This window comes from Macaca thibetana, chromosome 3, assembly GCF_024542745.1.
Source record: "Macaca thibetana thibetana isolate TM-01 chromosome 3, ASM2454274v1, whole genome shotgun sequence".
Taxonomy (NCBI): Eukaryota; Metazoa; Chordata; class Mammalia; order Primates; family Cercopithecidae; genus Macaca; species Macaca thibetana.
Genome location: NC_065580.1, coordinates 141,938,853 through 141,952,175, shown reverse-complemented (window position 1 = coordinate 141,952,175; position 13,323 = coordinate 141,938,853). Strand labels below are relative to the sequence as shown.

At 49.4% G+C, this 13,323-nt stretch overlaps 2 protein-coding genes across 2 annotated transcripts in view; both read left to right on the top strand.

Moving 5' to 3' along the window:
• Positions 1-13,323, top strand: part of ARPC1A (actin related protein 2/3 complex subunit 1A) — a 374,209-nt gene that overhangs the window by 296,533 nt on the left and 64,353 nt on the right. The window lies entirely within an intron of this gene.
• LOC126950446 (myosin-16) overlaps positions 1-13,323 on the top strand; it is a 74,532-nt gene that overhangs the window by 51,799 nt on the left and 9,410 nt on the right. Inside the window, exons 30-38 of the mRNA XM_050783938.1 lie at positions 434-551; positions 2,763-2,890; positions 3,751-3,947; positions 5,473-5,605; positions 8,032-8,248; positions 8,988-9,124; positions 9,220-9,323; positions 10,636-10,828; positions 12,790-12,993. Coding sequence (XP_050639895.1) covers positions 434-551; positions 2,763-2,890; positions 3,751-3,947; positions 5,473-5,605; positions 8,032-8,248; positions 8,988-9,124; positions 9,220-9,323; positions 10,636-10,828; positions 12,790-12,993 — 1,431 coding nt within the window. The remainder of the gene's footprint in view (positions 1-433; positions 552-2,762; positions 2,891-3,750; positions 3,948-5,472; positions 5,606-8,031; positions 8,249-8,987; positions 9,125-9,219; positions 9,324-10,635; positions 10,829-12,789; positions 12,994-13,323) is intronic.

The window sequence follows — 13,323 nt, the reverse complement described above, 5'->3', positions numbered from 1 at the left end:
GCTAAGGCAGGCAGATCACTTGAGCCCAGTTCAAGACCAGCCTGGGCAACGCAGTGAAACCTTGTCTCTACAAAAAATAAAAATAATTAGCTAGGTATGGTGGCATGCACCTGTGGTCCCAGTTACTCAGGAGGCTGTGGTGAGAGGATGGCTTGAGCCCAGGATGTCGAGGCTACAATAAGCTATGATTGCATCTACGCACTCCAGCCTGGGTGATAGAGTGATACCCTGTCTCAAAAAAAAAAGAAAAGAAAAGAAAAGAAAAGGCAATGGTGAGCCATTTGGGGTTTCTGAGACAGAGGCATTCTAGAAGGACTAGGCAGGTAGCCTGGGAGGCACACAGGAGGAACAGGGCAAAAATCAATGGGGAAGTAGGGAGGGCTTGGCCTCCCCCACCCGCAACTTCCCCACTGAGTTCATCCTTCCTGAGCAGATGAATGCCGAGGCCCACGTCAGAAAGCTGGAAGACAGCTTATCAGAAGCCAATGCGAAGGTGGCAGAGCTAGAGCGAAACCAGGCAGAAATCAATGCCATCAGGACCCGCCTCCAAGGTGAGCCCTCTCCGCCCTGAAGCTTGCTAAGGAGCAGTGCATGGAAAGGAACTGGGATACTCAAGGAAACACAGCTTTCTTGGCCTTGGAAGATTCCCATCCAAACCCCTCGTGATGAGACGAGGAGATTTTATTCCATCTGCTGAATATTCCAAGTAACATCTTTACAATGCAAAACAGGGAACACAATTCAATGCATTTTCGTATCCGTTCTCTCACCTTCCCGGTGAGATCAGCAGGAGAGGCATTCATGCTGACAAAATACAATTTTCAAACATTTTTAAACATGACCCACATACCAATAGAAAGCGAACATGTGTCAAGGGTTTATTTAACTCCTTAATGAGGGAACCAGAAAAAATGGTAAAACTGCCTTCAAAGAGCATTTGAAAGGCAGAGATTTCAGCTGGGAAAAGAAATGCTAAAATTGCTGAGTTAGATGCAGAACTAGTTAATATCCTATCGGACAATAATACTGTAACCTCAGGTTTAGTTTAGGGTTTGTTTTCCCCCCTGCCGGAAGAAACACACCTTTGTCATAGAAATGCATCTTTGCATCTCTGTAACAAAAATAATTGGCAATTTATCAATGTATAAGTCGATTTCTAACTTTGCAGAAGCTGTGCTCTAATAACACAGGGGTAAACAGTAAGTCAAACAAAGGCACATTTCCGTAGAGAACTAAATAGTCTGCAGGTGGGCCTGTTAGTGCTCCGGTGTAACATCAAGAGAACTTGCAGGCACCCTTTCGCCTTATTTCTCACGTTTGGAATTCTTTGACAATATCCTGGCTGGGTGCGGTGGCTCACACTTGTAATTCCAGCACTTTGGGAGGCCAAAGTGGGAGGATTACTTGAGGCCAGGAGTTTGAGAACAGCCTGGGCAACATAGCAAGAACCCTATATCTACAAAACAATTTTTTTAAATAGCTGGGTGTGGTGGCGCACACTGGTGGTCCCAGCTACTTGGGAGGCTGAGGCAGGAGGATCGCTTGAGCCCAGGAGTTCAAGGTTGCGATGAGCTATGATTGTGCCACTGCACTCCAGCCTGGGCAACAGAGCAGAACTCTACTTCAAAAAAATCAGTATCAGGCTGTGCGCAGTGGCTCGTGCCTGTAATCCCAGCGCTTTCGGAGGCTGAGGTGGGCAGATCACTTGAGGTCAGGAGTTCGAGATCAGCCTGGCCAATGTGGTGAAACCAGGTCTCTACTAAAAATACAAAAAAAAATTAGCTGGGCGTGGTGGTACATGCTTGTAATCCCAGTTACTTGGGATGCTGAGGTAGGAGAATCACTTGAACTTGGAAGGCAGAGGTGGCAGTGAGCCGAGAGCACGCCACTGCACTCCAGCCTGGGTGACAAGAGTGAAACTCAGTCTCAAAAAAAAAAAAAAAAAAAAAAGGCTGGGCGCAGTGGCTCACACCTGTAATCCCAGCACTTTGGGAGGCCGAGGTGGGCAGATCACAAGGTCAGGAGATCGAAACCATCCTAGCTAACACGGTGAAACCCCGTCTCTACTAAAAAAAAAAAAATACAAAAAATTAGCCGGGTGTGGTGGTAGGCGTTATGTAGTCCCAGTGACTCAGGAGGCTGAGGCAGGAGAATGGTGTGAACCCAGGAGGCAGGGCTTGCAGTGAGCCGAGATCACGCCACTGCGCTCCAGCATGGGTGACAGAGCGAGACTCCGTCTCAAAAAAAAAAAAAAAAATCAATATCCCCACTTGATGGATAAGAAAAGTGAAGCTCAGTAAGCTCAGTGACTTACAGGGTAGAACTGGAAATCCTTGCTTTTTCTCTCGGGCTCATGAACTTCTTCCTGGCCTCTGGCTCCAGTGATCATCCCACAATTGACAGGAGTGTAGGTTCTGGAATGGTGACAAATACGTTTTACAAAGGAAATAGTCTCTGTCCCACTGTTTCTCCAAACTCCTCCACTGCATCTCCTGACATGTAGGAGATGGGGGTTTCATTATGTGAGGCCCCTAAGTCCATGCAGGTTACCTGGATCTTGGTAACCCTTGAGCACTTGTCTTTCTCCTGGGCTCACTTAATTTGGAGGCTAGAGTGGTGATCCACCATGCTCCCCATTCCAGTTCCATTGGCCAAGTCACCATATTTATTGGGTACTTTAGGAGCAATGCCCTGGGGAACTTAGGATCTGGCTGAGGAACCAGTTCTTCATCCAATATTTCTTCCATTCCCTTCTCACCCAGCTGAAAATAGTGAACTGAGCAGGGAATATGAGGAGTCCCAGAGCCGGCTCAATCAAATTCTACGGATAAAGACATCTCTGACGTCACAAGTGGATGATTACAAGAGGCAGCTGGATGAAGAGTCAAAGGTTTGTTTGGGGGTGGGGTTGTGGTGGAGACAGCTGCCTCCTTAAAGTTACAGGTTACAGCTGGGTTTGGTGGCGCATGGCTGTAATCCCAGCACTTTGGGAGGCCTAGGTGGGAGGTTCGCTTAAGGCCAGGAGTTCAAGACCAGCCTGAACAACACAGCAAGACCCCCCCCCCCAACCCCCTCTAACCCCATCTCTACCAAAATAAAAAATAAAAAAGTTGGCTGGGCGTGGTGGCTCACGCCTGTAATCCCAGCACTTTGAGAGGCGAGGGTGGGTGGATCAGCTGAGGTCAGGAGTTCGAGACCAGTCTGGCCAACATGGCAAAACCCAGTCTCTACTAAAAATATAAAAATTAGCTGGGTGTGGTGGTGAGTGTCTGTAATCCCAGCTACTCGGGAGGCTGAGACAGGCGGAGGCGGAGGTTGCAGGGAGCTGAGATCGCACCATTGCACTCTAGCCTGGGTGACAAGAGTGAAACTCAGTCTCAGAAAAAAAAAAAAAAGTTTCCAGGTATGGTGGTGTACACCTATAGTCCCAGCTAAAGAAAGTTACAGATTATGAAGATGTCAAGGGAGCACAAAAAGCATTTGATATCATAGCAAGTAAAAAAGCTAACTACAAAACTGTAGGATGTGATGTGTACAACTAAATGAAATTACATATCCTTGTGGACAATAATAGAATGAGAAGAAGTCACAGGATGAAAATTAAAACCCCAGTGGTTTGGATTGTGGGATTGTGGTATCTTTTCCCCCTTTCACCTGCCATCACTGCTGCTCCAGTGTTATGTGTATCTAAGTGGTGGCCCTGTGGGCTACGGAAAGCCCCCACGGCCCCTGACACGCGGGTCCCCACAGTCTCGCAGCACCGCCGTGGTGAGCCTGGCCAACACCAAACACGACCTGGACCTAGTAAAGGAGCAGCTGGAGGAGGAGCAGGGAGGCAAGTCGGAGCTGCAGCGCCTTGTATCCAAACTCAACACCGAGGTCACCACCTGGAGGACCAAATACGAGACCGATGCCATCCAGAGGACAGAGGAGCTGGAGGAGACCAAGTGAGTGTGGTCCTCCTGCTGGGAGAGCCAGGTGGGCTGGGCAGGTGGCGCTGGGGGCCTCACCACCATGTCAATCACTGCTACGGCCAGGGCCAAGCCCAGGAGAAGGACGTTCACAGGCTCCTTTAAGAGGAGGACAATGTGTGTGGACAAAGGAGCCTGCTCTGTGGGCCAGAAATGGTGGCTCAGGCCTGTAATCCCAGCACTGTGGGAGGCCAAGGTGGGAGGATTGCTTGAGCCCAGAAGTTCAAGGCCAGCCAGGGCAACATGGTGAGATCCTCATCTCTACAAAAAATTACAAAATTAGCCAGGCATGGTGGCACGTGCCTGTAGTCTCAGCTACTTGGGAGACTAAAGTGGGAGGATTGCTTGAGCCCAGGAATTGGAGGCTGCAGTGAGCAATGATCGAGCCACTGCACTTCAGCCTGGATAACAGAGAAGGATCCTGTCTCTAAAAAAAAAAAAAAAAAAAAAAAAACTACAGAAGTGGACACCTGAGGAAATAAGGGGGGACATGGAAGTGGGCCTCTCTCTGGTGTAAAAGGAGGCTGGCCTGGATGCCCCTGGGCCCATGCACGCAGGGAAGCCCTGTGAGTGAGCCACCCTGGGTCAGGAAGCAAAGGGGATCCATGACAAGTTAAATCAAAGAACATGGTCAACTTAACAAACTCCTCTATAGACTTTTCTGGATTTTCTGAAAAAATAGTCAGATTTTTTCTTGTATAAAGCCAAATTAGACAGAAAATGGCACATATGCTCTAAGTGTTTCCGGGATCCCAGCCTGCTGGCTGGTCCCGTCCATCCACTGAAATTTCTGCTAATATGATAGCAAATAAGGCATAGTGACTTCCAGCTGATGCAATACTTTCATCTAAAGCTCTAAGCTCTTTTTTACCTTGAGCCTAAATTTGCCTTCCTGTGACTTCCACCTCTGTCCTCCAGGTCTTTGCTATAGAGGCTGCTGGGTACTGCCTAGTGTTCCCCCAAGGCTCCCACTCCTGGGCTAAACCTAAATCTCAACCCCTAAGCTTGTCTCTGTCCCAGACACCCTCAGGGCCCCTCCATCCCCTGGCTTAGACCTTTGCTCCTGTGTCCCCTTCTCAGAGAGTCTCCCCTGAGTCTGTATTTGACACTATCACCCCCTCCCACCTGGACTGCCTGTCCTCTTCCTGGCTCTATTTGTCACTGCAGTGCTTATGTTCTATAGGGCATGTATTGTGTGCCCCGTCCCAGCTCCAGAACAAACATTTCATTTGTTAGGGCAGGTATCCTAGCCTGTTTTATTCAGTGCTGCATCCCTAACACCTGCAACAATCCTTGGCACAGAGTAGAGAAAGTGTTTGTTGAATGAATAAATGAGAGAGTGAATGGGCAGCTGTGGCTGTCCTGTAAACGCTCTGCATCGTTTCCAATGTTGACACCAGAGCTTAGTACCATGCCCACCACACTCTGACCCTGGCAATGTGGAGGTGGTGCCTGTGAGCGCCTGTGTTTCCTTGACAGCCCCTCTGGCCCTCATTTGCAGGAGGAAGCTGGCCGCCAGGCTTCAGGAGGCAGAAGAAGCAGCTGAAACCGCCCAGGCCCGGGCTGCCTCCCTCGAGAAAAATAAACAGAGACTCCAGGCAGAAGTTGAGGACCTCACCATCGACTTGGAGAAGGTCAGAGGGTCAAATGCTTAAAGCTGCCTATTTACCGGGGCAGAGAGCCCACAGCAGGGCGAGGGCAAGGCTGTCACACGTCTGGGGTCATCAGGAAGAAACACATGGTTCAGGAAGGTGCAGCGCAGGGGTGCCTTCAGGAGCTTGCTGGACACGGCTGCCGCTTGAGCACGCGTTCATGAACTCTTCTGAGATCTAAGAGCACAGTGGCCCATGCCTCTAATCCCAACACACTGGGCGGCCAAGGCAGGAGGATCACTTGAGCCAAGGAATTCAAGACCAGCCGAACAACACAGGGAGACCCTATCTCAAAAGAAAAAAAAAAAGAGATGGAGTTTGGCTTTTGTTGCCCAGGCTGGAGTATAGTGGCGCAATATTGGCTCACTGCAACCTCCGCCTCCTGGGTTCAAGCAATTCTCATTCCTCAGCCTCCTGAGAAGCTGGGATTACAGGTACCCGTCAACGCGCCCAGCTAATTTTTTGTATTTTTAGTAGAGGCGGGGTTTCATCATGTTGACCAGGCTGGTCTCGAACTCCTGACCTCAGGTGATCCACCCGCCTCGGTCTCCCAAAGTGCCGGGATTACAGGTGTGAGCCACTGTGCCCAGTCCCCCAAAATTTTTAAAATAAAAATTTAGCCAGGTGTAGTGGCATATGCCTGTGGTCCCAGCTACTTGGCAGGCTAAGGCATGAGGATCATTTGAACCAGGTGTTCAAGGCTGCAGTGAGCTATGCTTGCACCGCTGCACTCCAGCCTGGCAGACAGAGTAAGACACTGTCTCAAATAAACAAATAGGGCCATAAGCAGGGTAAAATTTGCCCTGAAAGTTACACGATGCAGCTGGGCACAGTGGCTCATGCCTGTAATCCTAGCACTTTGGGAGGCCGAGGCAGGCGGATTGCCTGAGTTCAGGAGTTCGACACCAGCCTGGGCAACACGCCGAAACCCTGTCTGTACTAAAATACAAAAAATTAGCCAGGCATGGCAGCGGGCACCTGTAGTCCCAGCTACTCGGGAGGCTGAGGCAGGAGAATCGCTTGAACCCAGGAGGCGGAAGTTGCAGTGAGCCAGATCGTGCCACTGCCCTCTAGCCTGGGCGACAGAGCAAGATTCTGGCTCCAAAAAAAAAAAAGCAAGTTACATGATGCACCTTCCCTGTTCCCCTCTCTCTTCCACAAACTGTATCCCATATACTTTGCGTGGCTAACTATTCCTACTTGCATCCCTGGTTCAAACTGAGTTGCCAGTGTCTATGAGAATTAAATAAGATTTCCACTGGCCTACACCTCCCTGGTCTTGGTCTAGATGGAACCATGATTCATGCTGGCTGTGAGGGGCCATATGCAGCCCAGTACAAGAATGTGCCACATGAAGTGGCCTCATAGGTAGAAGGTCACATCCATATGAGAGGTTTCAGAAAAAAAGTTCTGGCAAGGTGGTTCACGCTTGTCATCCCAGGACTTTGGGAGGCTGAGGTAGGAAGATTGCTTAAGTCCAAGAGGCTGAGGCTACAGTTAGCTATGATTATGCCACTGTACTCCAGCCTGGGTGACAGAGTGAGACCTCATCTCTTGAAACAAAAAAAAAGGTTGGGCACTGTGGCCCATGCCTGTAATCTCAGCACTTTGGGAAGCTGAGGCGGGCAGATCACCTGAGGTCAGGAGTTTGAGACCAGCCTGGCCAACATGGTGAAACCCCATCTCTACTAAAAATACAAAAAGTAGCCGGGTGTGGTGGCACATGCCTGTGTAATCCCAACTACTCAGGAGGCTGAGGCAGGAGAATCGCTTGAACCCAGAAGACAGAGGTTGCGGTGAGCCGAGATCACACCACTGCACTCCAGCCTGGGTGACAGAGTGAGACTCCGTCTCAATTAAAAAAAAAAAAAGTCCTGAAACTCAAAAAGGTTTTGCTACGCCACAAAAGAAACAAAGCAAAACTTTACAAAAGCTAATATAGCACAACAGCAAATAGTTGCCAGGGAGTTATGAGAAAGATGAACTCTATAGAAAAATAAAGTCTAAGAATAGTCTGTTTTGAGTTTATGTGTAATGTATATTACTACATTACGGTGAAATATATCAAGAGGAGTTAGGCCAAATGTCATAAATCTGGGAAGGCCACTGTGGCCCAAACTCCTCATTTGACACCTGAGAGAATTCTAACCTGGGAAAATAAGGTGGAACGCCCCAGGCCACACACCTCTCGGGGGGGGGAAGTTTTAGAACTGGCATGCAGCTCTTTGCAGACTCTCTGTTCTGTGCTTCTGCCATAGGTGTTGAATTACATTCCAATTCCCAAGGAGTCCGTAGTCTCAGGAGTTACTGGAGAAAGGGAAGGAAGGAAGAGAGGTTGGTGGGGGGTGGGAGGAGGGGACAGAGGCAGGGAGTTTGGACCCCTAGAGGCCATTTCCAACTTTCCTTAGGCCAATGCGGCAGCCGCTGCCCTGGACAAGAAGCAGAGGCTCTTTGACAAGATGCTGGCTGAGTGGCAGCAGAAGTGTGAGGAGCTGCAGGTGGAACTGGATAACTCACAGAAGGAGTGCCGCATGTACATGACGGAGAGCTTCAAGATCAAGACTGCCTACGAGGAGTCTCTGGAGCATCTAGAGTCCGTGAAGAAGGAGAATAAGACCCTGCAGGGTGAGTCTGAGGGCAGGTGGACGGGATGGGCCTGTAGGGATGGGGACACAGCCAGAGTCCCCTTCGTCCTGAGCACATCATCAGTTGAGTACCTGGCACATAGTAGGTGCTCAATAAATGTTTGTTGACTGACTAGCAAGTGCTTTGCAGAAGCACTTCAGCATTCAGCAGTATAACTTTAGGCGAGTTGCTCAATCTTTCTGTGCCTCACTTTCCTCATCTATAAAATGAGGAAATAGCTGGGCATGGTGGCTCATGCCTGTAATCCCAGCACTTCGGGAGGCCGAGGCAGGAGGATCACTTGAGGTCAGGAGTTCGAGACCAGCCTGACCAACATGGTAAAACCCTGTCTCTACTGAAAATACAAAAAATTAGCTGGGCATGGTGGCGGGTGCCTGTAGTCCCAGCTACTTGGGAGGCTGAGGCAGAAGAATCGCTTGGACCCAGGATGTGGAGGTTGCAGTGAGCCAAGATCATGCCACTGTACTCCAGCCTGGGCAATAGAGCAACACTATGTCCCAAAAATAAATAAATAAAAAAAATAAAATGAGGAAATAATTCTACCCTCCTTAAAAGGTTGTCATGACAATGAAATAAGATTATAGCCAGGCGTGATGGTTCATGTCTGCAGTCCTGGCACTCTGGGAGACCTGCTTCTTACCCCAATGGAGGAATGATGGTGCCACCTGCCATGACTCTGGAATGCTGAGTCTTATTAACATGAATATTTCTATCTCAGAGGAGATAAAGGATCTCATTGATCAGCTGGGTGAGGGAGGAAGGAGTGTGCATGAGCTGCAGAAGTTGAAGAAAAAACTGGAGATGGAAAAGGAAGAACTCCAGGTGGCCCTGGAAGAAGCTGAGTCTTCCCTGGAGGTAACCACAGGGCCATCACGTTGGGGACTGTGGACCCTTGGCCAGGCACTGCACACCTTCTTGGCCAGAAAGACTCATGTTTATATTCCTGGTAGGTTGAAGAGAGCAAAGTGATTCGAATTCAATTGGAACTGGCTCAGGTTAAAGCTGACATCGACCGGAGAATCCATGAGAAAGAAGAAGAATTTGAGGCTACCAGGTACAGAGCTGGTGGGATGGGAGGCTGACTCTTGGGCAGCGTGATGGAGCAGAGTCCAGAAACCTGGGTCTCTTTCACCTACTAGTTGCATGACATTGGGCAATTCAGGTGAACCTCGCTGAACCTGTTTCCTCATCTATGAAATGGAAATAAAGACGGTACCTCACACTACTGTGTCTAGTTTATGAACACTTTGTTTTTGGGGGTTTTGGTTTTTTGGTTTTTTTTTTTGGAGTCATAGTCTTGCTCTGTTGCCTAGGCCACAGTGTAGGAGTGCAATCCAAGCTCACTGCAACCTCTACCTCCTGGGTTCAAGCAATTCTCCTGCCTTAGCCTCCCAAGTAGCTAGGATCACAGGCATGTGCCACCGTGCCAAGCTAATTTTTGTATTTTTACTAGAGACAGGGTTTCGCCATGTTGGCCAGGCTGGTCTTGAACTCCTGACCTCAAGTGATCTGCCCACCTTGGCCTCCCAAAGTGCTGGGATTACAGGCACGAGCCACCGTGCCCGGCCTATGAACACTTTAGATGTAGTATTTTAGCCATGATGGTTAATGAAGCAGAGAATCTATTATGTGCTTACTGGCTGTTTGTATATCTTCTTCGGAGAAAAGTCTGTTCTTTGCCCCTTTCGAAAATTGGATTGCTTCTTTTTATTGTTGAGTTGTAAGAGTTCTTTATATATTCTGAACACTAGACTTATCAGTAATGATTTGCAAATATTTTTTTCCCATTCTATGGGTTGTCTTGTCACTTTCTTAAAGGTATCCATTCAAACATAAAGGTTATTTCATTTTGGCTGGGCACAGTGGCTCACGCCTGTAATCCTAGCACTCTGGAAGGCTGAGATGGGAGGATCCCTTGAGCTCAGGAGTTTGAGACCAGCCTGGGCAACACAGCAAAACCCCCATTCTACCAAAAAAAAAAAAAAAAAAAAAAAAAAAAAAAAACGCTGGGTGTGGTGGCATGGCCTGTAGTCCCAGTTACTGGGGAGGCTGAGATGGGAAGATCACTCGAGCCGCAGAGTTCAAGGCTGCAGTGAGCTATCATCACACGACTACACCATCACAGAATGTGATGGTTTTTCCATTACAGCCTGAGCCAGAGAGTGACTCTAAATCAACAAAATGACCTTCCTTTAATTTCCCCAAAGCATGAAACCCTCATCCCTGTCTTGTACCTTTTTAAGGGTTTAATTTCACAACATGGTGCCTGGACTCATGCTGATGCTGAGACCTCTTCTCTAGGGAGGCCTAGCACAGACTGAACAGCTAGCCCAGTATGTCAAGGTCTTCTCTGCTTGGACTTACAGGAAGAACCACCAGCGGGCAATCGAGTCCTTGCAGGCCAGCCTGGAGGCAGAGGCCAAGGGCCGGGCAGAGGCACTTCGGCTCAAGAAGAAGATGGAGACGGACCTCAATGAGATGGAAATCCAGCTGGACCATGCCAACAAGAACAACAGCGAACTTGTAAAGACACTGAAAAGGCTGCAACAGCAAATCAAGGTAGCGATCTGGGAGAAGGAGAAACGAGGTACAAGGCACACTATCATCGGTTGAGTCTGAAGGCCTAAAGGGGGCTAACTTAATGCATGTCTTCAGCCAGCATAAAGGCATAAGAGTGAGAATGTGGGGTGGCTGTCAGTCCAGGGAGCAGGAGGCTTGGGGACTATATAAAGAAGAGGCCCTCAACCACCAAAAGTCCCAATTCTGGACAACTGGAAAGATGGACCAAAGGAGGGAAACAGGAAGTTAAGCTCATCTTGATCCCTCCCTCCCTCCCACCCTCCCTTCCTCCCTTCCTTCCTTCCTTCCTGAGATGGAGTTTTGCTCTTGTCACTCAGGCTGGAGTGCAGTGGTGCAATCTCGGCTCACTGCAACCTCCACCTCCCGGGTTCAAGCAATTCTCCTGCCTCAGCCTCCTGAGCAGCTGGGATTACAGGTGCCCGCCACCACGCCCAGCTAATTTTTGTATTTTTAATAGAGACGGGGTTTCACCATGCTGGCCAGGCTGATCTCCAACGCCTGACCTCAGGTGATCTGCCCACCTCAGCCTCCCAAAGTGCTGGGATTACAGGCGTGAGCCACCACAGCCAGTCCTGTCTTGATTTGTAAAATCATTTTTTACTTATTATAAACCATTTCAGACATAGAGAAATGAAGAACACAACAAAATTCATATACCCACTACTTGCCTTAAAAAATAAACACAAACAGAGCTGAAGACCCCTTTACAATCATTCTATTATGAGACTGTTCTTTACAGCATACAGAGCTGGAACCACACTTGCTAACTGGAGACGTGCCCTAACCAGGTACTGTTTTAGGTGTCCAAGAGTGGACAAGACAATGCTGGACACAGTTGGTGTTCACATGTAGTCCCAGCTACTCAGGAGGCTGAAGAGAAAGGATTGCCTGAGGCCAGGCTTGAGTTTGTGACCAGTCTGGGCATCATAGCAAGACCCCATCTCCACAAAAAATAAAATGAGCCAGGCATGGTGGTGTGTGCCTGTAGTTCCAGCTACTCAGGAGGCTGAGGTGGGAGGATCACTTGAGCCCAGAAGTTGGAGGCTGCTGTGAGCTATGACTACACCACTGCATTCCAGCCTGGGTGATAGAGTGAGACTCTGTCTCGAAAACAAAACAAAGAGTGGACAAAACAGACAAACATCCCCATGCAGACAGCAACAAAAATAAAACTGTATTGTTAAAACTGGTGATAAGTCCTATGGAGAAATAAGAGGACAGCCTGGGCGCAGTGGCTCACGCCTGTAATCCCAGCACTTTGGGAGGCTGAGGTGGGCAGATTGCTTGAGGTCAGGAGTTTGAGACCAGCCTGAGCAACATGGCAAAAACCCATCTCTACTAAAAATAAAAAAATTAGCCAGGTGTGGTGGCAGGCACCTGTGATCCCAGCTACTTGGGAAGGTGAGGCAGGAGACTCACTTGAACCTGGGAGGCAGAGATTGCAGTGAGCCAAGATCATGCCATTGCACTGCAGCCTAGGGGAGCCAAGATCATGCCATTGCACTCCAGCCTAGGGGACAGAGCAAGACTCCATCTCAAAAAAAAAAAAAAAAAAAAAAAAAAAAAGAGAAATAAGAGGACAGAAGAAAGCTGGGGATCAACCTAGGCAGGATTAGAATATGATTGGCTGAGGTCACTGGGGAGGCCTCCTGGAGAAGGCTGTGCTGGGAACACCAGGTGCTCTATCATCGGGAAAGGTTTGACTTCACGTTGACCTCATGTTAGATAACTTCCTGGGTCCTGGCCCTGCTGGAGCTCCACCACACCATAAGCTCCCCAAGCCCAGGTCTGTTCCTCACTCTTCTTCTGTGACCTCCCCGCCTGCCCAGTTTCCTGCTGAACCCAGTCGATAAAGGTCACGGCGCCCTCAGGTCTGGCCATCCCCAAGGTCATACCATGGCCCAGTGTATGGGCTCAGGCTGGGTCCCTGTGCCCCCCAGGACTTGCAGGTCCAGATGGACGAGGATGCCAGGCAGCACGAGGAGCTGCGGGAGCAGTACAACCTGCAGGAGCGGCGCCTGAGCCTGCTGCAGACGGAGCTGGAGGAGGTGCGTTGTGCCCTGGAGGGCAGCGAGCGTTCACGAAAGCTGCTGGAGCAGGAAATGGTGGAGATCACCGAACGGCACAACGAGATCAACATCCAGGTAGGACAGGGCTCCTGGGTCAGTGCCACTTGCACCCACACTCTGGGGGTTAGGGGGTGCTGGGGTGAGGCCAGGATGGTGCCCAAACCATGTGAGCCCCCATCAAAACTCAGAGGAAGGCAGTGCACCCCACTCAGCAAATCCTCAAAACTCATCTGCAGAGCTTTTTGTAAAATTGTGACTTTAAAGTCCAGGATATAAAAGATATCCCAGCCTGGGCTGGGCACGGTGGCTCACACCTGTAATCCCAGCACTTTGGGAGGCCGAGGCAGGCGGATCACCTAAGGTCAGGAGTTCGAGACCAGCCTGGCCAACATGATGAAACCCCAT